The sequence below is a fragment of the Polypterus senegalus genome, chromosome 9 (genome assembly GCF_016835505.1).
Source record: "Polypterus senegalus isolate Bchr_013 chromosome 9, ASM1683550v1, whole genome shotgun sequence".
Lineage (NCBI taxonomy): Eukaryota > Metazoa > Chordata > Cladistia > Polypteriformes > Polypteridae > Polypterus > Polypterus senegalus.
This window is the reverse complement of record NC_053162.1, coordinates 41,475,702-41,503,571: the sequence shown is the minus strand read 5'-3', so window position 1 is coordinate 41,503,571 and position 27,870 is coordinate 41,475,702. Positions and strand designations below refer to the sequence as shown.

The following is a 27,870-nucleotide window of genomic DNA, read 5'->3' as shown; positions in this document are numbered from 1 at the left end:
TCAAGGATTCCATTTCCCGGCCTTGAATTTGTTTTTCTCTGTTGATTCTAATGTGAGTGTGACTAAGTATGTGAGTGTACTCAGTGATGGTTTGTTGCCCCTTTAGGGGTTGAGTTCTGCCTTGAAGCTACTAGGATATCTTCTGCCCCTCCCAAAGACCCCCCACCTCAACCTTGACACTGAACTGGATTGATCGGTATCTGTTATTGGAAATAGAAATGATTCAAGCATGCAATACAGAAGGGGTCTTTAGCTGGCATTCAAAATGTCAAGATGAGAAATAAAAGAATGCTTAACTTACACATGTTGCAGTTGTCCAGGCACCAAGACAATCTCCTGCCTTGCACCCAGAATGGTTGGGATAGGATCTGGGACCATGTGGCCATGAATTGGACTAAGCTGGGAATGTAATGCTATGTTATATTGCTTATATGTTGTTGTCCTTTTATATTTAGCACTTTACCATTGACTGCTGTCATAAGCACAACAAAATATCCACAAAAAGATTTAGGGCAGCCACCCATATATCATTCCTGTGTAAAAGGCGCTATATAGCGCCCGAACCCGGCACAGACCACGCAGAGGCACGTGTATAAAACACACAGGCTTTATTTTTTTCTTAACCCGTGGGCGCACGTCTTCCCCGTGACCCACAGGCAATACACAGTCCCACGCACAAAACTCACAAACACCACAATTCTCCACCACTCCTCCCAGACAAGCTTCGTCTCTATCCTCCCAACTCTGGCTCGTCGAGTGGTGGTGGCTGGGCCCTTTTATAGCCCACCCGGAAGCGTTCCAGGTGATTAACCACCTGGTCCTAATTGCACTTCCGGGTGGGGCTGAAGACTCGTCCAGCCGGGCTGTGGGAAGCAGACAGCCCCCCCTAACGCCCACCCTGGTGCTTCTTTTCTGTATGTGTCTTACCTGCTTATCCCGTTAGGGCAACAGGCAAGGCGCTCTCTGCAGCTGCCCTCCTACAACACACCGCGAGACTGGAGACCTCCCGATCCCTGGCCGGTCTGGCACTCATCCCAGTCCCGAGACTTGATTACCCCAATAGCCAGGGCGCACACATTGGGGCTCCACCACCAAGCCTCCCGACTTCGCTGCCTTTCCACGGCCTTCTGCGGCTCGTCGCTTTCCTCTAGGCACTCCGCTACCTGGTCACTCAGCGGGGCAACCTCAACTCAAGCGCCTGGGTGTCGGCCTAACACCCAGCTTCCTCGCAACTGCCCACATGCACGCACCGCGTGTCTGTCTCTCTCCGGCACCGCCTGCTTCCACACTCGCTCCCTGTAACCTCTGTCCTCTTTTCCTATCTTTCCTTTTCTCATCTCGTTCTTCTTTTCCACAACCGACTCGCGCTTCTTTTTAAAACGTGAGGGGCCATCACAACTGCCCTAACGCCACACCACCTGGGCCCCAACCAAGCTGTGGAGGACTCCATCTCACATGGAGCCCTGCGTGCGATTGGGGAATCACCGTCGGCCAGGGAGGCTGCCACCAAGCATCCGGGGGGAGGTACTGGAGTGCCCATGGTGGCTCCCCCGGAATATAAGCAGCAGGGGCGTCCCTGGGGACCCGGCTGTCCTTCACACCTGACATGCAAAATGGATATTATCAGTGTACAGGTGTGTACAGACTGGAGTCCACAACAGAACTGATTTGATAACATAAAGATGGCGGCTTTAAGGGAGAGCAGAAGAAGTGACATCAGTAGGGCCAGAACCGGAAGTGGTGTAATTGAGCCTGGAACCGGAAGTGACATCATAGGGGCCAGGTAGAATGTCCCATAACTGGTCTGCAGGGAAGTGAGAGAAAGAATTAGTGTACTCTGCCACCCCCTGGTCTGGCATGGAATTACTCTCATTCAGGCCCTTTAGCTGCCTACCCATGTGTTTGTGTGTGACACAGCGATTTTATCAAGTCACGTTATCTTTTCATACAGTGCTTTTCATTGTAACAATTAATTTTCTTTAGCTTTCTATATATAATAGGTTCTTTCAACCTGTTTTTCTAATTTTTGTTTTTATTTTGGCACTGATTAAAACTGTCAAGGTGTTTCAGAAGCCCCATAAAAGTTAAGTAAAGGCAGAAAATTGGCAAATAAAAGCACAGAACTTGAGAACATAATAAATATGACAAACAAGAGGAGACCATTCAGTTCATCATACTGTTTTGTTTAGCTACAGTATTTCATTCACATACTTCTTAAGGATTGTAAAAGATTCCTGCTTCACCTACACGTCTCTGTAGTTTGTTCCAAATTCAACCAACTATTTGAGTAAAGAAGTGCTTCCTGGCTTCAGTCTTAAGTTTCCCTTAATTTATCCAGGGGTCCTTGAGTATGTGATAAACACTTTAGTTGAAAGAATTTGGCTAGATTTACTTTATTGATGCCTTTGAGAATTATGAAGACCTGGATTATGCCCCTATGCCTCTCTGCTCGAGAATAAACAACATTTAATTCTCTGAGGTTCTCAGAATAGGACATCTCCTTCAGTCCTGGGATGCACTTGGCTGATCTCCTGTGCACAACTTCAATGTCTTTCTTATAGTGTGGTGACCAGAACTGTATACAATAAACCGGACGTTTTCTTATTAATGCATGATATACAGTAGTCAAAGCTTAACGTCCCTCGATTTATATTCAACAGTCTTTATGATATAACCTAAAATTGTATTTGTCTCCAAAGACCTAAGGCAGAAGTTGGCATGGCTCTACCTAACTTTCAGTTTTATTCCTGGGCGGCAAATACACAAACTATAAAAACCTGGACATTGACACAAATAGATGAACACACACTAGCTTGGCCCACAATAGAAATAAAATCCTGCAGTCCTTCGTTATATTCCTTGTTTTGTGCCCCAGTAAATACAAGTTATCGTCAATATACTAACAACCCAATTGAGCTTGATTCACTCAGAATATGGAACCAATGTAGAATGCACTTCAAGATAGAGATTTTATCTGTGGCACCTCTGCACAATAACCACCTTTTTCCACCCTCTCGGACGTACACAGTTTTTAATGTTTGGAAAACATATGGGATTAAATTATGTACAGATCTGTACATAGACAACATCTTTGCATTCTACGAACAATTACACTCCAAAATTAACTTTCCATCATCACAATTTTTCCGCTATTTCCAAATTAGAAACTTTACTAAACAAAATCTTCCCAATTTTCCTCACCTCCCACCTACTTCTATACACTAATAGCTGTGTTTGGTGGACTCCCAGATGGGCTTAAAGTGGAGAAGAACAAACAAACTGTGATTGTCTTTACTACACTATTGGCACGTAGACTTATCTTGCTCAACTGGAAGAATCTTAACTCACCTATTTTAAGTCAGTAGGTAACAGATGTTATATAATATGTGAAATTGGAAGAAATCAAATTCTTAGAGGATCTGTTGAAAACATTTTTAAAATCTGGCAGGATCTAATCAATAACATTTTAGAATAAGCTTTTATATTGGGGAAAAGAACTCTCTCCCCTTTTTTACTACTATTAAAGTTTTACTCTGGCTATGGGCCTTGCACTCTTCCTCATTAGTGGGGGCTAATTTGAATTTAGCTTTGTCAAGTTTGACTTGCTTAAATCGAATGTTACTTCCATTTAATAGATTCAGTAAAATCTAACAAACTAAAAATATTTTGCCTTTTTAATGGCTTCTGTACATTGCCTAGACGATTACAATGTTGTGTCAATTTAAACTAATATTTTTCCAAGCTTGCTTTCTGTAGGATGGTGTCTCCCTTTGCAGTTTTTTATGATAAACTGTATTTTCTGAGTGTTTGCCCACTTCTGAAGATTGTCCAAGTCCTTTCCAATAAGTTTTTCCGCCTCCTCAGTATCTGCTATACCTCCAATTTTAGTATCAACTGTGAATTTCACACCAGATTCTTTGTTATTAATATAAATAAGAAAAGGCAGCAGTCCAAGGACAGATCACTAAAGGACTCTTTGTCTCCTGCTGTTTAACCAACATAAGAACTACTTTTGTGGGTTATCTCTGGTGCCAACAGCTTCTGGTTTCAGAATCAATCTTTGGTGTAGGGCTGCTATCAAAGGCTTTTTGAAAATCTAAGCAAATTATGTTCTGTTCTTTGCTTTTGTCAACCTTTTCAGTAGCCTGCCCAAGCAAAATCTAATAGACTGGTTTGGTAGGAAGTTCCTCTCATAAATCCATGCTGGCTGTGATGTATTATGCTGTCCATTTCCATATCCATTTTGGTGACAGACTATTAAGGTGATCCATTACAGGTGGAGCAGCGAGAGTTAAGTTTTTAAAGCTCAACCCAGGAGTGTTACGTTCAATCCTATGGAATGCATCTCAGTTTGTCGATTGTTCAACACAGTACATTTAATGAAAGTTTAGGATTACAAAACCTGCCAAACCATCCCTGCCAAATTGGGCACAGACAGGAATAATGGACTTCACAGTTTATCAATCATGATACTTGGATCTTAGACATATAGTACACACATAAAAAAGCTTTGTGTATTCTATTGTCTGAATAAAAAATGACGATCACTTAGTCAATTCCTCACTCTTCATAATATGAAGTGTTTTAATTTTCTAATTCCTTTGGCTTTTCATTTCAGTTTATCCAGCAATTTTCTAAAAGATGAAGGAGTTGCTTGTTTCCTGCAGTTCGTTCCTGGACTTCGAGTAATGAATGAAATCAGGTAATCAACTACTTTAAATCTGATGTAATGATTATGAAATTTTCTTGCCTTAACACTGCGCCTTTTTGCGCATGTTGTTGCGCAATGTGTGTATAATTATTGCACCACATAAAACTTTATAAAGTATCCCCAAAAGGTGCTTTATTATATACAGTGAATATAATATTCAGCCTCACACATCACTGCACTTTCATGAAGTTGGTTTGAATCTTGTGTTTCATCTTTGTTGGTAAGGTGTTTGCGCGCTCTCCCCATGTCCTCCTACATCTCCAAAGAAGTGACAGTTCCAAATTGATCCTACATGAGTGTGGCTGTGTGAATGAGTGAGCCCTGTGACGGACTGGCACCCTGTGCAGGTTTAGTTCTTGACATGCACCTGATTCTGCTGGGATGGCCACCAGAACCCCATAACTCTGAACTGAAATGAGTGGGTTTTACAATATTATGTCTCAGATGTGATTTAATAATATTTTACACTGAGTGACAACTTTATTAGGTCCATTTGTTCTTCCCATGTACAGTAGCTATAACATGCATCCACCTTGTTGGACATTTTCCCATTTTGTTGTTATACAACATTGAATCACAGTAGTTTTAATTGGACTTTTTTGACTCTGATCAACAGATAAAGCCTCTTTAATGTCAAAGTGAAAAAATATCTCTGCAAAGTGATCTAAATGATTTACAAGTATAAAACACAAAATAGTTGATCACATACGTGTTCACCCCTTTTAATATGGGGTCACATCATTAAAATAAAAAGGTCAAATAATTAGTTCAATGGTGACCACCGTCTGTAGTTTAACTAATTGTAGTAGAGAAAAGCCAAGCAAAATGACACCTTTTATTGGCTAACTAAAAAGATTACAATATGCAAGCTTTCAAGGCAACTCAGGCCCCTTCTTCAGGCAAGACATCGAAAGCTTGCATATTGTAATCTTTTTAGTTAGCCAATAAAAGGTGTCATTTTGCTTGGCTTTTTCTCTACATTCATAATAGCTAACACGGTACAACACCCTAGTACTACTAATTGTAGTATAAATGCTGCTATATGTGTAAGCTCCATCTTGTGGTGAGTCAATAAAGAGGACTAATCTAGACAATGAAGGCAAAGAAACATTCCAAGCAATTCTCTGAAAAGAGAATTGAAAAGCACAAATCAGAGGATAATAACAAAAAAATATCCAAGTCACTGAATACCCCTTGGAGTCCAGATAAATCCGTCATTAAGAAATGGAAGAGTATGGCACAGCTGTTAATTCACCTAGAGAGCAGGGCTTCCTCAAAAACTGAGTGATCGTGCCAGTAATAAAAGAGAGAGAAACCACCAAGAGACCTCTGAAAACGCCAAAGGAGTGAGATCAAGAGACTGTGTGTGTGTTGCCAGGGTGCTTCACCAGTCCAAGCTGTATGGGAGGGTGTCAAAAAGAAAGCCAATATTGGAAAAAACACACATGGCATCTCGACTACAGTTTGTCAGAAGGCACATAGGAAGTCAGCTACAAAAATGTTCTATGGTCTGATGATACCAAAATTGAGCTTTTTGGGCGTCAGACTAAATGCCATATTTGGCATAAGAGCAACACTACACCTTATGAAAACACACCATCCCAACTGTGAAGCTTGGTGTTGCCAGCATCATGGTGTAGGGATGGTTCTTTGCAGGAGGTCTTGTAAAGTTTGTGAGGGTAAAAATGAATGTAGCAAAATGAAAGCAAAATCTTGCTGGAAAACCCGATGCTGTCTGCAAGACACCTGTGCCTCGGGAGAAAAATTGTTTTCCAGCAAGACAACAACGAAAGCTGCATAAGGATGGCTGGAAAACAACAATCTCATGTTCTAGAATGGCCGAGTCAGAGTCCAGATACAATTAAGAATTGACTTGAAAAATGCTCTCCATTCAGGATCCCCATTAGCTTGAACAGTTTTGAAAAGAACAATGTGAAAAAATGAAGTGTTCAGATGTGCAATGCTGTTACATATCTGAGCAGACAGACTTAATGCCGTCATGGATGCCAAAGGGTCACCTACTAAATATTGATTCCGTTGATCAATGTGAAATTAAATGCACTGCGATTCAATGCAGTATGACAATAAAATGTGAAACTTCCCAAGGAAGTGAATACTTTTTATAATCACTGTAGCAAACAACTCTGTCAGTCAGTCATTTTACAACCTGCTATACCCTAACACAGGGCAGGAGGTCTGCTGGAGCCAATCCCAGCTAACACAAGGCACAAGGCAGGAACAAATCCTAGGCAGGGTGCCAACCCACCACAGGGTACACACACACAAAGGACAATTTAGGATTGCCAGTGCACCTAACCTGCATATCTTTGGACTGTGGGAGGAAACCCACACAGACACAGGGAGACCATGCAAACTCCACGTGGGGAGGACCTGGGAAGTGAACCTGGGTCTCCTTACTGAGAGGCAGCAGTGCTACCACTGTGCCACCCACAACTCTGCCATTGATGCCATTATATGTGCAGGAAGGCAAGCACCAATGCGTGTGTATGTGTGTGCTCCGTGAGCAAGACTGAAGATTCAAAAAGCCTTAAACACAAAATCATAATAAACACGGTGGTAGTAGTGTTTCATGCACAACAGTGCTGTAAATGTGTCAGGAATGGTCTGGGTCATTTAAAAACATCCAACTAATTTTGTTTGAAAATCACTGATGAAAGGGAGGCATAACAGACTGATTAGTAAATAAATAGATTTTTTGGTTTGCCATTAGTAGAGGATTCCTCATTAACATTTATTATATATACAGTAACACTGTCAACTCTTATTCACGTTTAACGCTGCCTCTGTTTCTGTGTTTTTCTAGTCTTAATGATAACCAACTTTCTCAGGCTGGAGTTCTGCATTTGGTTGAGACAATGACTACTTGCAGTCGAATGTCGGAGGCTGACGTTTGGTAAGACAAAGCTAGTTTCTCTTGAACACTATGAGCTGAATTTGCCCAGTTGTAACATGGTTGCAGCTTGACTTGCTTAGGGTTAGTCAGAAATGGCCACTCAGGTCTTTTGGGCCCTCATTTGTAGCTTATGCTGGTAATTAAAGCAATAGAACATGCCCAGTCAAATCACTGTATGTGCAAAATAATTCAATGCAATAACAGTTAACAAATATACAGTGTTTATGTTGCTATAGTATTTATTATATTAACACAACCCTAGAGTATGAGCAGCAGAGTGTAAGATAAATTAAAGAGGTCATTTAAGAAGATGGAGAGTATATGATGCAAAACGTTTTGTAGAAATACATTTTTTATATATATAAAAAAAATGTGTCAACCTTTTGTCTTTGACCACCATTACATTAAAAACATCACAAACAACAGATAATGAAATTGAAGCAGTGAAAGAAGGTAACTGTTGAGTGTAAATTTAATCCAGAGTGAATACAGGTGTGGGTGTGCACTGGCTCCTGTTTTGTGTTCTCTTGTGAACTTGTTATTAAGATAAATAGGTTTGTGAAATCAATGAATAAACTTTTCAATGCATTACAATACTTTGCAATTTGACTCAAGATTCCTGTTAGGTTTTGATGTCATTGTAAATTAATTTAATTTGCAAAATATGTAATAGTTATCAAAAGATATTAAAATATGAAAATTGTTATGACAAATGTATACTTAAAAGACTTATAATTAAAGATTCTAAATGCATCAAAAGCTTGCAAATAATGACATCAAGGGTGCACAATATTTAGTGCCTCAGCCATAAAGCTCCAGGGCCCTAGGTGTGTATTACGTAAAGGTCATGTTCCCAATTGCAAAATAAATCAAATGCATTTTTTTTTGTAGTGTTAAGAGAAAGCTTCCTTACACTTTAGTTCACACAAGATTTACATTCCATGCAAGGAAATTTTAGCCAACACTGTAGCCAAATGTGATGAGTGATTTTGATTGGGGGATTTTCTTCTACATAAAATGTTAATAATGAAACCTCTTTAGTTCCTTATATTCAAACCATATATGACAATTAGCACATTTTACATCTACCATTTTCCTCCCTGTCACAGTGTGAAAATCCTATCCATCCATCCATTATCCAACCCACTATTTATAATTTCCACTTCAATATAAACTGATCATTTTACATCTGAAACTCTTCAGCAGCTAACATTACCCTCTACATTTCCATTAAGGCCACTAAAAAGCTCTAGCAATGGTCCACTGTACAGGATTTACCAGCTTAATGCATTTAAATTTAATGACAGTATATTTCAGTATTATAATTGAAAGATTTAGTTGAAGTAGCTACATAGCCCACACTGAACACAAACATAATATCAATAGAGAAATCTGATTTACAGACAAACTTTATCTTATAAAATTCTGGAGAAAATCTTAATCTAAACACAAAGTTAGAAAAGTTCTGTCTGGTTTCAGACAGAAACAGTCCTAAATATCCATCCAACCATTTTCTAACCCGCTGAATCCGAACACAGGGTCACGGGGGTCTGCTGGAGCCAATCGCAGCCAACACAGGGCACAAGGCAGGAACCAATCCTGGGCAGGGTGCCAACCCACCGCAGGACACACACAAACACACCCACACACCAAGCACATACTAGGGCCAATTTAGAATCGCCAATCCACCTAACCTGCATGTCTTTGGATTGTGGGAGGAAACCGGAGCGCCCGATGTTGTAATATTCTCTGGTACTGGGATAACTACTTTTATTATGGTTCAAGATATGCTACCAAAGCATTCAGTTACACAGCTGATATTTTTAAGATTTTTTCAGTTTGGAAAAAAGCTAAGGACTCTTGAGAGAATGGTAAACAGAAGATCAAAAAGTAACTGCAATATGCCTGCCAATGAAATCAACTGTTAGCTCAACAGTGAGGTATGAATATTAAGGTTGTCACAATAAAGTTCAGGGATGTAACTGCCATTGAGGGTATAACATCTTAGTTTAAGAAGTAATGTATTTGGTCTTTCAAATTAAATAATTAAACGATCCATGACAGAATTAGCTCATAAAAATTAGTGAAATCTTTTTCTGGGCACAACTCAAGATGCCCATAGGATATTAAGGATCAGCAGTGGATGATAGTGTAGTTGGCACTGTTTCTTCCTCATTGCACTTGGACCCTAGTTCAGTTTCCATCTGTTGTGGGAGGTTTGCATGTTCATTCTGGGTCTTGCTAAAGATATTTTGACATTAATTGGAAATTTTGATAAGTGTGTACATGAGTATAACCTGTGATCCATCCCTTGATCCAATTACTGAACCTGACTATTTGAATTAATAAGAAGAAGAAGAAGAAATATCTTGAATGTCACAAAAAGGTCAGTATGACCCGGCACTGGGCATTATGTTAACAGCTGGGTGTTCCGATGACGGACAAGTGGTACAAGCATATACCAGACGTGGTCTTTGACACCAGAGATTGTGTCATCATGTGGGATAACATTATTCACACAGACCACACCATCACCACCAATTGGCTGGACATCGTGTTCCATGACAAAAACAGCAAGTTGTGAGTCTTCATCAATGTGATTAGGCAAGGAGGGAGAGAAGATCATCAAATATAAAGATATAGTGATCTAAGTTAGACACATATGGAAAATGAGGATAAAAGTGGCTCCAGTAGTTGTAGGCACACTGGGAACCATCAAGACCAGGTTCCAAAAGCAACTGGACAAACTCCTGTGTAGAGTCAGCACAACAGAGATCCAGAAAATCGCACTCCTCGGCTGGGCCTGACATGAGTCCTCAGCTGAATAACAAGCTTAAGTCAAAGCCTAGGAGGGTATAATAATAATTATAATAACAATTATAATAATGGATTTTATTTGATAATGCCTTTAATGACACTCAAAGTCACTTTACAAAGCATAAAATCAACAATAATATAAAACAGTAACATTAAGAACAAAAAAATAAATAAATAAACATAATAAAACAACATTGTCCATTTCAAAGTCCATGTGCCAACCCAAAGAGATGAATTTTAACGGCAGTTTTGAATTTTATAATAGAGTCCAGTTATCAAATGTGGCAAGAAAGTGAGTTCCAGAGTATGGGTGCAGTGTAAGAGCAGGAGGATAGAAAGTAAAGCTGTTACTGTTAAGCAGAGAGTAAGGGAAGCAGGGAGAAGTAAAGGGAAAGGCTGTCACATGATTTAACTATCCAGGAGTGAAATGAGTACAACTCTTAAGATTCTCAAGCAGTTCATTTGTCCGTCAGTCCTGAATATGGATGCAGTGGAGGTTTTATATAATTTACCTGTTTACTTTACTAGCTGGCCTATTGTGGGTGCACAATGCAATAGGCCTCATTTTGAGATACTCCACAGAGGTTTTTTTTCATTATAGTGCATGTATGTCCTGTTTATTGAAGCAATTATCCATCCAAATGATTCTGTGTCTTTATTCACAGTTTGGGCTCAAATGAGAGATGCCTCATACGTTTTATTTGGGAAGAAGAGAAAGCTGAGACACTCAGGTAAAGGAAAATACACTTGAATTGTCACTGAGTTTCTAAATATGTTGCTATGTTGTTGAGTCCATCTCGTACCATGTTTGTGATGGCATGAGTCAGTGTGAAGCATGTTAAAGGGTTCATTGGATAAAGATTAATGGTGCATGTATTGAATGCACTATTATCCAACAGTATAAAAAAAATTCATAAGGCACAGTTTCAGACATCATAAAAGTTCATTGAATGTAAACTTTGAAATAAAGTCCATTAAAGAGGGACTTTGTGATGGAATAGAAAATTCTTCAAAAAAAGAGGTTTGTATTTCTTAAGAACACATTGTAAGGTTTCTGATTGGTCCAGAGAGACTCAATGAAGAAGCTGTTTAATGTAGATGGAGTTTATCTAAGATGGTAGAGAGGCTGCCTGCAGTGTTACAGATATCACCATCCAGAACTACTAAAATCAGTGATGGAAACCTTTCAATCTGTCATGCTTTTTAAAGTGCGATATTAAACACCACTACATTAAGAGAAGCAGGAACATTACTCTTAATATTTTAAAACTGCACACAATTTATAAGAAGTTAGCCAGTCTTACTAATTGATGAATGGATACAGATGGCAGCAGGCCACTTAGCCAATACAAATATCAGCAACTTTGTAATTGTGTCTTCCGTGATTAAGTAAGCCATGCGTTTTCCTCATTATTTTTTAACAAAACTGTTATGATTTTTCCTGATTCCTGTTTGTATAACACACCAAAAAAATTATGTTTACTGAAATTTGTTAAACTAAACAGAAAAAAATAGATGAAATCCTGAAATTTAAACACAGCTAAACAAGGTAATGTCCTAAGAAATAAACAATAAAATTGACAGACAAAAATTAAATAAGTCACAATACGGATGAAATTAAAGGAACAGAAAAAGACTAAACAAGGATAAAAAATAAGAATAAATATTGTTATTAGAACGTCTGTGACATGCACATAACATGAATGGTATCTGTATAACAGCTTTGGGTTTTTTTATAATGGAGGATAGGAAGAAATGTCAAAGCAAGTTATGTAATTTTTACCTGTCTCACTGACTGTATTGTACCCCACATATTCAACCCAAGGTACCTCTAATGTTAGGCCCCTTGATGACTGACACGGTCTTTTATTTTCACTCCTTTACTTCAATCCAGTTTACCACTAACAGAGGAATCCACCAACTGCCATCTGTACCCTTAAGGGACCATAGCTAGATAAGGAATGATAGTCCAGCACTTGGCAACACAAGTAATCAATAAATGGTCAGACACATTGAATTGAAGCTTTAACTAAAAATTATATTATATTATATTATATTATATTATATTTCAAAACATTCAATTCCTGGAGATGGTATGATAAGAAAAAAGAGTTGAGAACCCATATCACACAACATTTGATGACATTTGTGTCAATAGCCTGCTATAGTTAAGCACTTAACTTTGCTTAACAGGTCTACTATTATATAAAATCATCATTGTGATTAATGATAGTAGTAACTGAGGTTCAAGATCATCTTCTACTTTCCAGCATTGGGTATATAATAGTGGTTGGCCCTGACCAGATGATACAATGTTTTGTGGGGCCTTGGCATATAAAAAGTTTGAGAATCCCCTGTCCTAAGTGATAGCATTCACCATAATTAAATTTAGTATATTCCAAAATACCAGAGTAAGATTTTTTTTTAATAATACGAGAGAGCACTATTTGAACTGCCCGATACCCCACATATTTCGGAGAACTAAAGTCCACGGATAAGAATGTCCATATCAGGTCTAATGCTGACAGGGAATCCTTCAAGACAATTCACTAGTTTATTTTTAAAATGAAATGCAATAAATCTCAAACAATGAAGGAACACCAAAACTACTTCAAAGTGAATTATGTGGCTTTACAGATACTTGGATAATAAGTGATCTGTCCGTAAAAGAGCACTTCATCACAAGTAAATGCTCTAATAAATTGTAAACCAAAAGGGAAGTGTTTTTGTGCTTTCTTACTTGAGTTCTATAATTCTTGAAGTACTGGAAATATAAATTATCTTTCATATAAATTGTTTTCAGACATATTGTTATATTTACAAAAGAATTGTTATGTGCTTTAGGATAGTATTTACCATTTCTTGGTATCAGTCTTAGGTGTTTACTTGTTGGTTGGTAAGATGTGACATTGTTTCGTAATGAACATTTTCCTTTCTGTTTAATCATTCAGGCTTGAATCTGAGAGGACAGCAGAACCACAGGGAAAGTCCAGGTCTGTTTGGTAGGACTATAAAACACATGTTGTAATACCATATAAAATATATGCCACCCTTTGAAAGGTCTAGACAGATTCCAGAAAGGATATCCCTTGAGGAACTGGCTCATTAACTACATTTTCATACATTTGCATATTGCCTGAATGACTCATCTTCTGTATACCGTATGGCTGTCAGTAATAGGAAATCCATGACTCACGTAGTGGGGTGACTTCATTTGTTCTGTCTACTGATGACTGTGCTCCTGGTTTGGTGGGACAAAGAAAGTGACTCTTTGCTTTGTGATTAGGGGTTTGGCAGTGGAGGGTGCATTTCAGTTTAATATTCCTAGTGTCTTCAGAAAGCAACAGTGACATCTGATGGAAAGCAATTTTTCTTTTGGTGACCTTCTACCTCATCTTCAGTATATGACAGGGGTTATTAAACTTTTTAAATCTGAGGACCAAAATCAGAAAATCATTCTATACTGGAACTCAAGAAGAAGAATAATATCATAATGACATTGGAGCCACAAATAGACAAATAAACAATGGCCATTATAAAAGCACAAAAACACAAGAAAAAGATTCGGGGATCCACCCTGTATATTGTAGGTTGAGTAGTCTTTAGAGACTGATATTGGTCAGCAATCCTGGCCCTTCTGAATGAGTGAACTGAATGCGGGAAAGCAGGAAGGGCGTGCTGTAGGGCAGGAAGTTCTTATGAGGCCATCAGAAGTTGCCGGAAGCGAGGTTATCTGTAGGAGTTGGATACTATATGTTTTGTGTATACTATAAATAAAGAGTGTGTATACTATAAAGAGTGAGTATACTATAAATAAATACACCAAAAAAAAATGCTACACACAAGTTTAAAATGCTAAGGCTTTCAGGCAGGATTTAAAAGGGACCAAAGTTGGTGCTGACCATATATAACAAGGTAGACTATTCCAAAGCTTTTGCTTAGTGTTCTGTGCAGAAAATATTTCTATGCAATGTTACATATACCCTGCCATTTAAATAAGCACCTTGAGCATGGGAAAGGTGCTATATAAATGAAATGTATATTATTGTTATTATTATTATTAGCAAAGGTATAGAGATTAAAATCAGCCAATGGCAGACATTAAAAATATACACAAGAGTGTTTAGAATTGGGATTAAAGGGCCCAAGAGTTTGAAAGTTTAAGGAGAGTCTGTTTAAGTGAAGTTAAAGGTGCAGGATTTCTATTTGCTGGCTGTTTACTCCGGTGTGCTTATTGCTGGGATGTTAATCAGTGTTAGTTCACACTGGAATAAATATTAAGGTAAATAGAGTGTGGTGTATCACTCAACCCAAAATTTGCACTTGGATGAACTCAACTAAATTTACCAAACAATCATGTGGCAACCCATCACAAACGTGTCTGCAACTACAACACATAGTTTAAGAAACATTGGTATATCAAGGCTGAGTAAAATTTGTGACATTGTCTTCTCTGTGTTAGTAATAACTTTCAGGTTGTTTTTTCTTTTTACCAGGAGCCCATCAAGAAGGAGAGCATCACACACCAGCTGCCATGCTTCTCAGTCAGTAAGGTTAGTCCTTGTTCCACTTAATCCATGAGACTAATTAAAGCAAATATGCCTGAATTTACAACCAACTGCACAAAGCCAGAATCATTGCTGTGGAAGCTTTTGTGATGGTGAAGGGTACTTTCACACAAATAAAATTCTTGCTTATTGGTTTGTGAGTAAAAGCAGGCCATTCAACCCAATAAAGATATCCAATCCTATACACCTAATGTCGCCAAATGAAATCATTTACTACTGATTATGTGGTTTGCAGTGGAGCTTATCAGCAACTGTGAGTCTGTCAATAACAAGAGTACTCAGAGCCGGCTTGTTACATAATTAGAATAGACGACCACTAGGGGTGCTGTTTAGCACAGGGGGTGATGGAAAAGAGGGAATAATTTTCTTTTTGCTCATAGTATTGGAACAATATTATTTTCTAAGACATTATAATGTTAAATGAAAGTAAATTAAATTAATATGCTCAAATATAATATAAATACAGATTTTCGCCATGCACAACTGTGCCTCCTCCCCCGTCCCACCCTGTTTTTCCCATTGCTGTCTGTTTGTGGGGGTTAGGCAAAGAATGGAGCAGAACCACAAACATGATAGTAAATGATAAGCATCATTTTAAAATAAATAATATATAATAATATCAATAATATCAAATAACTAAAACTCCCTGGTGCACAGGGAAGAAAAAGAAGAAAAGCACAGGTGGAGAAATGGAAAAAAGACAAATATACGTACAGTTTAATTATTTGTAAGTGTCTAACCCTTTAAGCACAGCACTAACTTGCTCTGGATGATCATATTATTTGGCTGTTTAGGAGAAAATAACAAAGTAGTGCTTGCAGTGTAGTTTTCAGAAATACAGTTAGGCCTATCAGTTCATGCTTCCAAGCTCACTCTCTCTCTGTTTCATATAAGTGAGCTACACAAAAACATACATAATATGCTTCAAGAAAAATGCATATAGTTTTATTAATATTAATTTGATCATCCAGTGTTATCAGTTTCATACATTAAAATATTTTTCCCATTTCCATACCTTAATAAAAGTCATAAACCATTTTTCTATTTTGTTTTGGCATTCCCCTTACTTAAAAGGTGTAATTATGAGTTGATTATTATATTATATGAAAACCAGTAACGGGGCACTGCACAATAACGTGCAGTGAATACACTTGACTTGAGCATTCACAGTTTTCATCGTCTTTCTCTGTACGTTTAGCATTCGTTTGCTCAGAGGTTGATCCATTTGCTGATTCCTGAGCAGCTCTTCTTTGCTCCACCCTAGCGGCCCGCTTCATCTCTTCTTTAATCGCATCTTTTCGCGTTTGTGTTGCAATTAATTGGTATGTTTTCTTTAATTTTTCACTTAAGCTGGCACTAAAGTCTTCAATCTGCCTCAAGAATGATTTAAGATATGAAGATTTAGGGGAAGTGACGGTGAAGGTGGTAGGGATGAGAACGGCACCCATACGCATGCGCCACACAGCCACCCTGATGGCCGCTGGCAAGAGTTGATTCTACAATAAAATAAAAAGAGGAACAACCTTGGATGTCAATCATCACCCCGAAAGCGAATAGTAGATGTCACGTAGTATATGTGTACCAAATTTCAGCTCAATAGGTCAAACGGTTTGCAAGCTACAGGTGATTTAAAATCCTGGACAGACAGACAAACAGCCACGGTAGCATATTATATATAAAGATATACCGTGTTATATTTTTTTAAACACATAGTGTCGATGGCAGAGTGTTGTGCTGACATTATACTGCATGAGAGAGAGAAAAAGAGAGAGGGTATATAGTACAATTTAAAAAAAATATGATGCAGTTTAGATGGCACATTCGTGAGATGATACTTTGTTTTTAATGTTAGGCCTGTCTCACGAATGATCTACCTAAACTTGCCTATTAGGAAAGTTTTTTTTCATATTTTTATTGTACTATACACATACATCTCTCTCTCCCTCTGGGAGCATTTAAGAAAATGAAACCCACTTTTTTAATGTGGTTGTGGATACAGCACTGTCATCACTTCAAGAGAGATTTGGTGAAGTGAGAGACACATTTGGAATGCTAGAGCACTGTCAAACCCTGAGCACTCCTCAAACCTATGATGAGCAGCCAGATATTAATGGCATGACAAATATTGAACTTTTTACACAAAAAACTGAAATCTACCCCAATTTGGGTTGTTCTAAAAATCTCCAGTCTCAGTGGCTTGTACTGAAAGGAGCTTCTGTAAGCTCAAACTCATTAAAACATACTTAAGGTCTTCAATGGCACAAGAACGCTTCACAGGACTTTCCGTCATTTAGTCTAATAACAGTTTTCTCATGAAGATGTTATTGATGACTTTGCTGGAGGAAATGCAAGACAGGTAAAACTACAGAACAATGCTTGGGCTGAGGTTTGTGCAATGCCCTTAATTTATATTACATTTTTGTTCTGTTATGTCTGCACTCATTTTTTTCTTAAATAAAATATAAATAGGGTAGTTCACAAAATACTTTATTTGTTTTATGCCGCTTTTCTCTTTTAATACAGTTTTTTGTTGTTTTTAAAATAAAGAAAAATTCAAAAGACAAACCTGTGCAGTTTCTGTCTGAATGTATGAGTACTGTACAATTATTGATGATGAAATTGACCACGATGTAAGGGGCACCTGGTAAAATCTTGCCTAGGGCACCATGTTGGTCAGGGCCGGCTCTGAAAGCACTACTGTATATAAATAACCCATCCAACTTTGAACCCACTTAATCATGTTCAAAATAATGGGAACCACAGTGTATTCAAGCAACACTGGGCACAAAGGAGAAAATAACTGGGTGAGACATATTATTATAATTTTCATTAATATTATTAATGTTATTATAGTTCCAGGTCCTCGCAAGTCTAAAATTGGAAATTAAAAAAAAAAACTGATGGGCTGTGATTGTTCTTCTCCATTTTTGAATTTTTGACTTACTTATCCATTTCAGAGCCCATCCTAGCAGTGCTGGGTCGGATCCATTAGCAGTCAGTTGCAGGGCACCCTCACACACACCCAGGGCCATCTTAACATATGGACACAATGAGCATAGGGGCCCACAAGGTTTCTGAAGCCTATATTTGTTTCTGTTTTGCTATCAAAACAGGGGCCCAAGCACACTACTTTTTCTGGAGGCCTATGATGCTGTTAAGATAGCCCTGTGCACATCCATATTGGGATACTCAACAGAAGCCAATTCACCTAATCATATGTCTTTGGTATGAAGGCTGGAATACCCAGAGAAATGTAATGGAGAGAATAAATTGTGATTTACAATCTGTCAATCTATTCATCAGTCCATTTAACCGACTTATCCAGGGAGAGACAAATTGTTATTATTTTAATCATTATTATCAAATCATCTATATTTCAAGAAGTATTTTATACTCTGGAATTTTTACTGCCAAACTCTGTCTTAGAACATTCATTCATTAAAGTAAATAACATAAGTAAATATTTTCTATCATCCAGCTAACAGTGTCCTTAAATTAAGGATTTTGTTTAAAATGGAGTAAGAAGGAGTCACCGCCTCCACAGTTAGAGATTCTAAACCACCGAAGTGTTCTGTTGTTAGCAATGTTTGTTCAGTTTGGCTTAATTTTACATTTAGATCGCCTCTGTATTTATTTTCTGTGATTATTTTCATATCTTTGCACTTGAGATTCATGTCCGCCACTGAGACTTCTGTCACTGTCTTTTAAATGGTTTTGTCTTTCAGATTGAAGGAATGCAGCTTCACGTTGAGAAATCTTGAATTACTAGCTTCAAAACTCCAGAAGTGCCTGAACTTAACCCAGCTTGAGTGAGTGCTGTATAATTTTATAATGATAAGCTTTAGATTACGTGACATCTCAGCACAAGGATTGGTGCAATGTAAGCTCAGTTTGAGGGAGGCACTCCTGCGTAAGGAATAGAGCCTTTGTTACTTCATAATATGACGTGATATGACATTGACAAGCCAAGCCTGTTAACCCAATTAAACGGAGTGAAGGGCAGAGCCGATACTGGTAACACTGGAAGCAAAGCAGGAACCAAATCTTGATGGAGCGGCAGGCCATTGCAGGGCACACTCACATACACATTCACAAATTAGAATCTCTAATCAATGTAGCATGCACATCTTTGGGATATGGGAGGCAAGCTGGAGTACCTAGAGGAAAACCCCAGGGAGAACAAGCAAATTTCACTTAGACCATAACCAGGTGTGGAGCTTGAATGCAGGGTGTTGAATCTCTGCCAAAGCAGCACTAAGCATTTTGTTACCCTGCCCAATTATCAATTCATATTAATTAAAAATTATTATATAGATTAACAAACATCACATTTACAAATTTGGCTGAAGCCTTTATCCACTTGAGATACAATTTGTTGCATTTATTTTGTTTTCCCAATTGGAACAAAGGCAGGTGAAGTCACTTGCTCAGAGTCATACAGTGTCAGAAGCAGCATTTGAATCCATAACCTCGGGGTTTGAAGACCAAAGTCTTAACAACTACACCACAGAGTCCGGTATACACATCCCAACATGACTAAACTGAATTCTAGCTACACCCACAACCAAACACGAATGTGTTGGCAGTTTAGCAAGGTCTCGGTGTCAAAGATGGGTATGCATCAAACTTCTTCCCTTCTTTATAAGGCTCAATTTTTTTTTCAGCTGTTGACCTTAGTAATCTCTCTTTTGTATTTTTTGTTCATTGTTTTGTCTCATCTCATCTTCTAAGCCTCTTTTCCTGATAAGGCAGTTAGCCAAGCAGGTCAGCCCAGACTTCCCTGTCCACAGCTACAGATTCCAGCTTCTCCTGAGGGAATTCCCAAGTGTTCCCAAGTCAGCTGAGAGTATAATCCCTCTAGTGTGTCCTGGGTCTGCCGCAGGCTCTCCCCCAAGAAAGATGTGCCCAGAGCAGCTCTATGAGCAGCCGCCTATGGAATGTCCTTACAAGATGCCCAAACAACCTCTCGGTCCAGAGGAGCAGTAACTCTACTCTGAGGCTGTCTTGAAACTCCTGGCCACCACTTTGACATGGTGGTGGGGCTTGTGCACCTTAGTGATGCTTGGAGCTAGGTCATCTGGAGCTGTGTGCTTCTGGTAGGGTCTCTCTTGACAAGCAAGTTTAGCCTGAAAGATCAGGTAAAGAACGGTTTACAATGACCCTCATGAAGGTACAAGACAAAAACTAGTGTACCCTGCCTGGAATAGGGTTAGTGGGACCCACTTCTACAACCAGGCATCCACATGCCTGGTGATTGAGCAACCCACATAGCCTGGCCCGAAATGGCAATGTGGATCAGTTTTGTAGGTTGCTCACAACCTACAAGACAATGTGTAAGGGTTGGAACATAACATAGGCAGCTTATATACATAGAATCAAAAATAAAGAATATTGCACATAATCAACATAAATAAAAGAATCAAGAATGAAGCAAAGAGACATAAAACATGAATTTGAACCACGGACAGGGAAGGAATCCTGACTGAAACATAACACACAAGGAGGAGTCAAGGTATAGGAGGCACACTGAGACTGCAAGTATTCACAAGAATACCAATAATATTTTCACAGCTGGCAATAGAAGCCAGTCTACCAAAAAAGCGGACAAGAGGCAAGCAAGGCACTTCAAAATGATAAAGTCTAAGAAATGGGCTTTACGGGAACACGCTCAAGAGAGGTTCAGGCACACACAGATACCGAGGAAAGGCATACAAGGAATACTGAAGGTAGATGTTGGCCAAGAGATTTTAAATGTCAAATATTTTGAAATTTATTCTATTACCCATCTTCAACAGGTAACATGGCTAGTTCAATATATATATATATATATATTACATAATTAAAAGTTTAGGTAATTTGGCCATCTCTATTTAAGATAATAATAGCAGCTACATTTTTAACAATTAGCTTTGGGAGATAGCACAACATTCAGTACCAGAGTTAATTGTTTTTTGGACAGCTAGCCCATTCACACCCAAGAGGTAGCCTATGCAATATCGTTTTTGTCACGTTCTTAAAAGTTAAATGGCCAGTGCTCTGTCTGCTCCCCAGAATATCATGATATGATAATTCCTAAATTTCCTGAGATGGTTAAACTAGTTTTCAGTATCACTATGATCTACCATGTTACTTGTTTTATTACTGAAGTGCAGATTTTCTCAGCCAGATATCCACACTTTTTTAGCCACTGGCCTGGTATCCACCATTCCTCTCTTTGCTTTTGTACTAAAGTACACATAGTATATTCTATGTTTTTGCCAGGTTTATTCTGCAAGCCAAACCCCGGGGAGCGGTATAGACTTTAAAACATTGTGGCTTGCGACCTACTTTTATTTATGCATCATAATTATTATAAAGGAAGCCACTGACTCCACCACATGTCTCGAATGTCATATGTACCCACCTGCTTAGATTTATTTCTGACTCATTTTAGACGTATGCTTTCTTTGATAGTGGAGTTTGTTCACTCTTCACATGTCAATATGGGGGTTTTCTCCGGGTACTCCTAAGGATGTGCAGGCCAGCTTGATTCACCTTCCTGAACTGGCAAGGTGTGAGTCCCAGGGTTCTTTTCTGCCTTGAAAAGCCTTAACTCTATGTATTTGCATTATTTTCATATACAGTGCATTTAGAAAGTATTCAGACCCCTTCACTGTTTTCACATTTTGATATGCTGCAACGTTGTGCTAAAATCATTTAAATTTTCCTCATCAAACAACACCCAATACCCTAGAATGATTTTAGAAATTTTTGGGAATATATCACAAATAAAAGACATATTACATTGACACAAGTATTCAGATCCTTTATTCAGTACCTAGTTGAAGCGATCTGAATACTTTCTGAATACTGTATACTGTACATCCATGTTATATTGCAGATATGGGGTGTCAAATACCTAAATAAAATGCAGTTCTTGTTTTCTTTTTGAAGGTTATCCTTCAACACAATTCCAAGTGGAGGACTACAAGCCCTTGTGGAAACATTAGCTGGTCTGAAATCCCTTAAGAAGTTAATGTGAGTATCTAGAACATGGTGTGCCAATTTATTCATCTGAAGCCTAAAGAGTTAACAAGAGTTGGCAAGCATGAGCATCTAAAGTAGCTCTTAGCCATTGCTGTACAGTATTTCAGGACATGATCATTTTTCACTTCCGTATTCATCAGACATCATGTTATTACTCCATAGCATGTAACAATAGTCACGGATCACTTGTAACTCATCATGCATCACTTGTCATTACTCAGTAGTCACTCATCACACTTCACACATCACTACTCATCATTCTTCATTACTCATATATCATTGGTTACATATCACTCGCCGCAGTCATATTTGTTGTAAATAATTATGAAAAAATATAGACAGATTAAAGAACTGAATTATTTGTGCTTTACCCATACTCCTTTAAATGGTTTTGTAAACATGGACATATGTATCCACACTAAATAGGAATGTATCCAGCTCCTTTAAACTAAATAAGTGAGGATCACCATAATACAAAAATAATTATAAGCAAGCTAGGTTGTATTAATATGTGCATAACTATGATTTAGAATTTGGCTAAAACTAGCAATTAGGTGAAAAATTATGTGGCAGTAAAGGATATTGACTAATCTTACCATTGGAAAAACACAAAAAATAAAAACAATAAAAGCAATGCCTCATCATTTTGCAAATACTGTATCTTTCCCTTCCAACCAGCCTAAATCATTTAATGTTAATAGCATAGTACTGAAAGTAACATTTAGAGTTATGATTGCAGCAAAGAAAAAAAAGTGATATTTCAAAAAACCGATTGGCTGTATTTATGTTATTAATCTACATTCCACAAGCTCCCTGCCATTGCTCATACCACTCACTGAGACAAAGTAGTCGCAAAAAGGTTTAGGGCAGCTACCCATTGTTTTTCCTGGCTGCAAAAGAGTTGAATAAGGAGTACATATGTGTAAAGACTTGATCCCAAAATAGAACTCTCTTGATGAGGCAAAGATGGCAGTTTTAAAGCCAAGGATAGAAAGTGATGTCATCAGGGCTTGAACTGAAAGTGGCGTCACCAGGGTCGGAACCAGAAGTGGCATCAACAAGGCCAGAAACAGAAAGTGATCTCATTAAACCCAGAACTAGAAGTGACATCTCGGGACCAGTTGGAATTTCCCGTAGTCGGTCTGCATTGGAAAGAGAGAAAGGGTCAGTACACTCCGCCACCCCCTGGTCTGGCATGGAATTACCCTCTTTCAGGCCCTTTAGCATTCTTCCTATATGCACTTCTGTGACAAATGGAAATGAAAAATGATATGTGACACATGATGAGGGACAAATGAGTACTGATGAGTGACATGATGAGTGATAAACTAGAACTGAAGAGTGAAGAGTGATGCATGGCAAACGATAAGTGAGTAATGAAGAATGTTCTTTAATGTGTCTGTATTTTTTATAATTATATAAAGCAAATATGAAAAATGACTGCAGCAAGTGATGTGTAACCAATAATAAGTAATACAGAATGATGACGGAGTAGTGATTCGTGGACGTGTGATAAGTGACTACTATTTTTTTTTTACATTTTATTGATTATATTAAAATCAAATAACATTCCATACAAGCAAATCAAGTTTAACAAAACTAGGTTCAGAACAAATCAATAAATGACTACTGAGTTGTATGATGAATGATGAGCTACAAGTAAGTAGTGATGCATTATGAGTGACTACTGAGCAATGACAAGTGACATGTGATGAGCAACAATTAATAGTGATACACGATGAATGTCTACTGGGCAGTGACAAGTGATAAATGATGAGCTACAAGTAAGTAGTGATGTGCGACAAGTGATAGGTGACTGCTGATGCATCATATGAAGTATTACTGATGTTTGATGACTGGACAAGTAATAAAATGACAATATTCTAAAATGGACACAGTCAGTCAGTCCTTATCCAACCTGCTATATCCTAAGCTGGGTATTCACTGTCACAGTATACATATTATTTTCCATCACTTGCCACCATCACTGCTTACTTTATTCAGTTGTTAGTCTGGCATGGCTTCTACTGATATCCCAGATATTCTGCATTCACTGGCCACAGACAATTCAGTCACTGCTTATAACTGGCTGTGGGTTAATCTTGTGCAATGGAAACTGACACTGGAAGACCTTTTCACTTGAATGTTGCAGTCAGTAGCAGTCACTATGCCTCAGTAAGTGTAATAGGAGAGATCTTGTCTCAAACACAAGTCTCCTACCACCATAACGTAGGCCAAAAACACCAGAAATCATCCTGCTGATCTAAATAAAAATACCCCTACGTGCTGTCATTCATGCAGCAGATAACTGAGCCACTGGACAGCATGGTGGCACGGTAGCTAGACTTTGTGTCACAGCTCCACTGTCCTGCATTCGCATTCCAGTACATTGTTCTCTGTGTGTGCTTTGCATGTTCCCAAAGTGTCTGTGTGGTGTTTTTTTTCTCAGGGTATTACTGTTTTTCTTCACAAATTAAAAAAAAATGAATGTTAGTGTAGTTGGTGACTCTAAATTCATCCTGTGCATAATATGATTGACAGATCATGCAGAGCCTTTAGTCTAGTAATATTGGGTATAGCAAGCAAAATTTACATTTTGAAATATCTCAAAAGTAAAATTCAGATATCCTAAAATGCTTGTTAAAATAGTAATTGGCTCTCTGCAACCCTGAACTGGAAGAGAGGCTTAGAAATGGATGGGTAGATGAATGGGGGAATGGAAGAAATGCTACCAAGGAAAGTAGATGGACCAGAAAGTAAACTTGCAGGTGATGAAGTATTCCTTAATACAATGCAGAAGTGGTAAAAATAAAAACAGAAACTATATAAATCTATAAGATTGGGAAAAACACTTAATTGTGGATTGCTACCTTTTTTTCCATCCATTTTTAGCTCCCATAGAGCAGCAACACAAACAACATAAACAAGTCCCTCAGTGGAACTGCACTTGCTTGATTTTATTTTATTTTTTTACTTTCACTCTTTATCTTAAAAGTTCACCAACACTATAATATTTTGACCAACAAATAAACATTAAGATCTGTTTAGTAGCAAAAAAATCTGTCTTAGTGGAAAAATGTGGTTTCTTTGTATCCTTTTAAAATGTCATTTTCCTCTTGTTTTGACAGATTGAGAGATAATGGCATAACGGCTGTGGAGATCAGAAGTCTCATAAAAGAGCTCGGCATCGCCCATGAAGTGCTAAATGTAAGGTGAGTGGTATATAGCTACAACTTGTGAGTTTACCCACAAACTACTTCCTTTTTAGTTATTAATCAATGTCCTTTAAAGTGAAAAGAGCTGATATAGCAGCTTGTAGCCACACAATTAAAATGCTCTCGAAGCAGTCGATTTGTAATTTATTCTCCTTTTTTAAGCTCTAGTATTTTAAGATTTCATGATATATTTTCTAAATTGTTTCTGTTGTATTTTTAACTGACATTTTTATTCAGAAAATGCTACAATTTCTTACATTTATATTTTTAAAAATATATAAGAGAATCACTTGTTCATGGTCAGACACTGATTTGGAGGTTCATAAACAAACCAGCAACCTTAGGGTTTAAAGTCCACTAAGCCATGCTGCCAACATATACAGTAGAGAGCCCTTGGGGCATAAAGTACTTTATCAAATTGTATGATGTGTGCAGCCATTCCCTTAAATCAAAAGACAGTGCTACTCTGTTCACAGGTACAAAACAGTGCTTTTTAGATGTGTTAACACACAACTGTGCTGGAGTCATTTCAGGCGTGAGATCCTATGTACTGTCATTGGTCTAAAACCATTAGCAAGCACTGGCAAAATTATTTTGAGTAAATAAAATAACATTTTTTAACCTACAAATGCTGTAAATTGTACACCTTAATTAAAGTAAACAGGGAAAACTATATTAAATCATAGCCTCTTTCTGCAAAATCTGTGACATCTTTGAATAATGACACTTATAATAAGACATGGTCTGTTGAATAGTATTTAGAATTGGTAAAAATCCTTAATGAGTAGTGTTTTATTTACTTAATATTTATCAAGTCCTACTAAGAGTTGTTTCCTGCCTTTCATCCTTTGCTGCCCAGATAGGCCATGGGCCCAGCGATCCTGAGCCTGACTATATGAATATGATAAATAATGTTAGTTTTTAAAAATTAAAATGTTCATTTGTACAACTGTTTAATCCATCCATTATCCAACCCGGTAAATCCTAATACAGAGTCACGGCGTTCTGCTGGAGCCAATCCCAACCAACAGAGGGCGCAAGGCAGGAATAAACCCCGGGCAGGGCGCCAGCCCACCACAGACAACTGTTTCACCAACCCTAATAATGAACTAGGCATGCATGTTTTCAGTTTCCATTAAATTGCCAATCATCCATCTATATTCTGGATCTGCTTTATTCATTACATATTTGTAAGTGACTAAATTTTATCATGGCAGCATCAGGGGTTAGGCCGGGACATAACATAGCATACTCCATTATAGGATACACTCATGCACATAAGCACACTTTCTCACACCACACCAGTTTAGTCTGTATAAATGTCTCCTTATGGTAGGAAAATCCACATGGATATAGGAAAATATTTGATCTGTACACAGTGACCAAGCCAAGATTCAGCATCAGGCTTTGGGGTTTAGGAAACACCATGCCATACTTATTGAATTCTGACTAAATACTGTAATCTGTTGTGAACAGATACAGAACCTGAAACTCCACACCCTGATTTGAAATAATCAGCCGTAGAAATATATTTATTTTGACTGGCTATTTTTGCTATTTGAAAAACATTCTCTTTCTTTGGTGTTATATGATTAGCTTTTCCTTCATATGTTACACCAGAATCGAAGAGCCATGGGTTCATGGCGAAGATGCAGTCATGCTAGTATCAGAATGCATTTCTACAAATGTTGCAATAACAGAAATAAGGTGAATATATTTTGTCTTATTTTTTTATGTAAAGATTTTTTGACACTCTACATGTATTTTAAATCGTAAAGCTTCAAATGGAAAGAGTAAATGTAAGAGTATTACTTCATCAGAAATTTTGTGGTGTGAAGCTTATCATTTTCATTTATGCAGAAATAGAAAAAATAGAAACTTCTGCGTGCAGTGTCTGTCGTGACTGATGTAAATTTAGATTTCATTGAAATAGTGGGGTCCATTGGCAGTTCCTCTCTGTCTATCACAGTGTTGAACAAACAGCCAGCTGTAATATTATTGTATAGCTTTTTTTTAAATCATGAACACCAACCCAAAACAATGTACTGTACAGTAATAAGCACATACTGTATATAATATACTGTGCAGGTTTATAGTGGCCACTAGAGGGCACTTGAGAGACACACATCAGCAGAGTTACGAGCTTGTTTTAGTGTTCATCAACTTTGACTGGAGTCACATCTCAGGTACAGTTATGCACGCATACAAGGCTTTCTCCTTTGCGCTCATACATTATGATATTGGTAAATTTATATGAACCTGAAACGCTACTCTTCCATTAGTCATTGAGGCCAACTCCATGTCATTTATTTTATAGTAAAGCACTGGCAAAATTACTTTTACTAAATAAAATAAATGTTTTTTAACCTTCAAATGCTGCAAATTGTGCACTTTAACTGAACTAAACAGGGAAATCATTACTAAAGCATACCCTCTGTCTGCAATATTTGTGACATCTTTGAATTGTCAAGGTCTCTTCAGTAGTATTCAAAATCCTTATTTTAGAGGGGACTGGGCAGCCTAATGGTCTGGAATCCCTACAGATTTTATTTTTTTCTCCAGCCGTCTGGAGTTTTTTTTTTTTTTTTCTGTCCATCCTGGCCATTGGACCTTACTCTT

General features: G+C 37.9%; 1 protein-coding gene across 6 annotated transcripts in view; it reads left to right on the top strand.

Moving 5' to 3' along the window:
- Positions 1-27,870, top strand: part of nlrc5 (NLR family, CARD domain containing 5) — a 167,759-nt gene that overhangs the window by 95,719 nt on the left and 44,170 nt on the right. For all 6 annotated transcript variants that reach the window (XM_039762978.1, XM_039762977.1, XM_039762980.1 and 3 more), the window contains 9 exons: positions 4,619-4,702; positions 7,536-7,625; positions 11,108-11,173; positions 13,394-13,435; positions 14,939-14,995; positions 18,736-18,819; positions 21,944-22,027; positions 25,165-25,248; positions 26,872-26,958. In XM_039762978.1, coding sequence (XP_039618912.1) covers positions 4,619-4,702; positions 7,536-7,625; positions 11,108-11,173; positions 13,394-13,435; positions 14,939-14,995; positions 18,736-18,819; positions 21,944-22,027; positions 25,165-25,248; positions 26,872-26,958 — 678 coding nt within the window. The remainder of the gene's footprint in view (positions 1-4,618; positions 4,703-7,535; positions 7,626-11,107; positions 11,174-13,393; positions 13,436-14,938; positions 14,996-18,735; positions 18,820-21,943; positions 22,028-25,164; positions 25,249-26,871; positions 26,959-27,870) is intronic.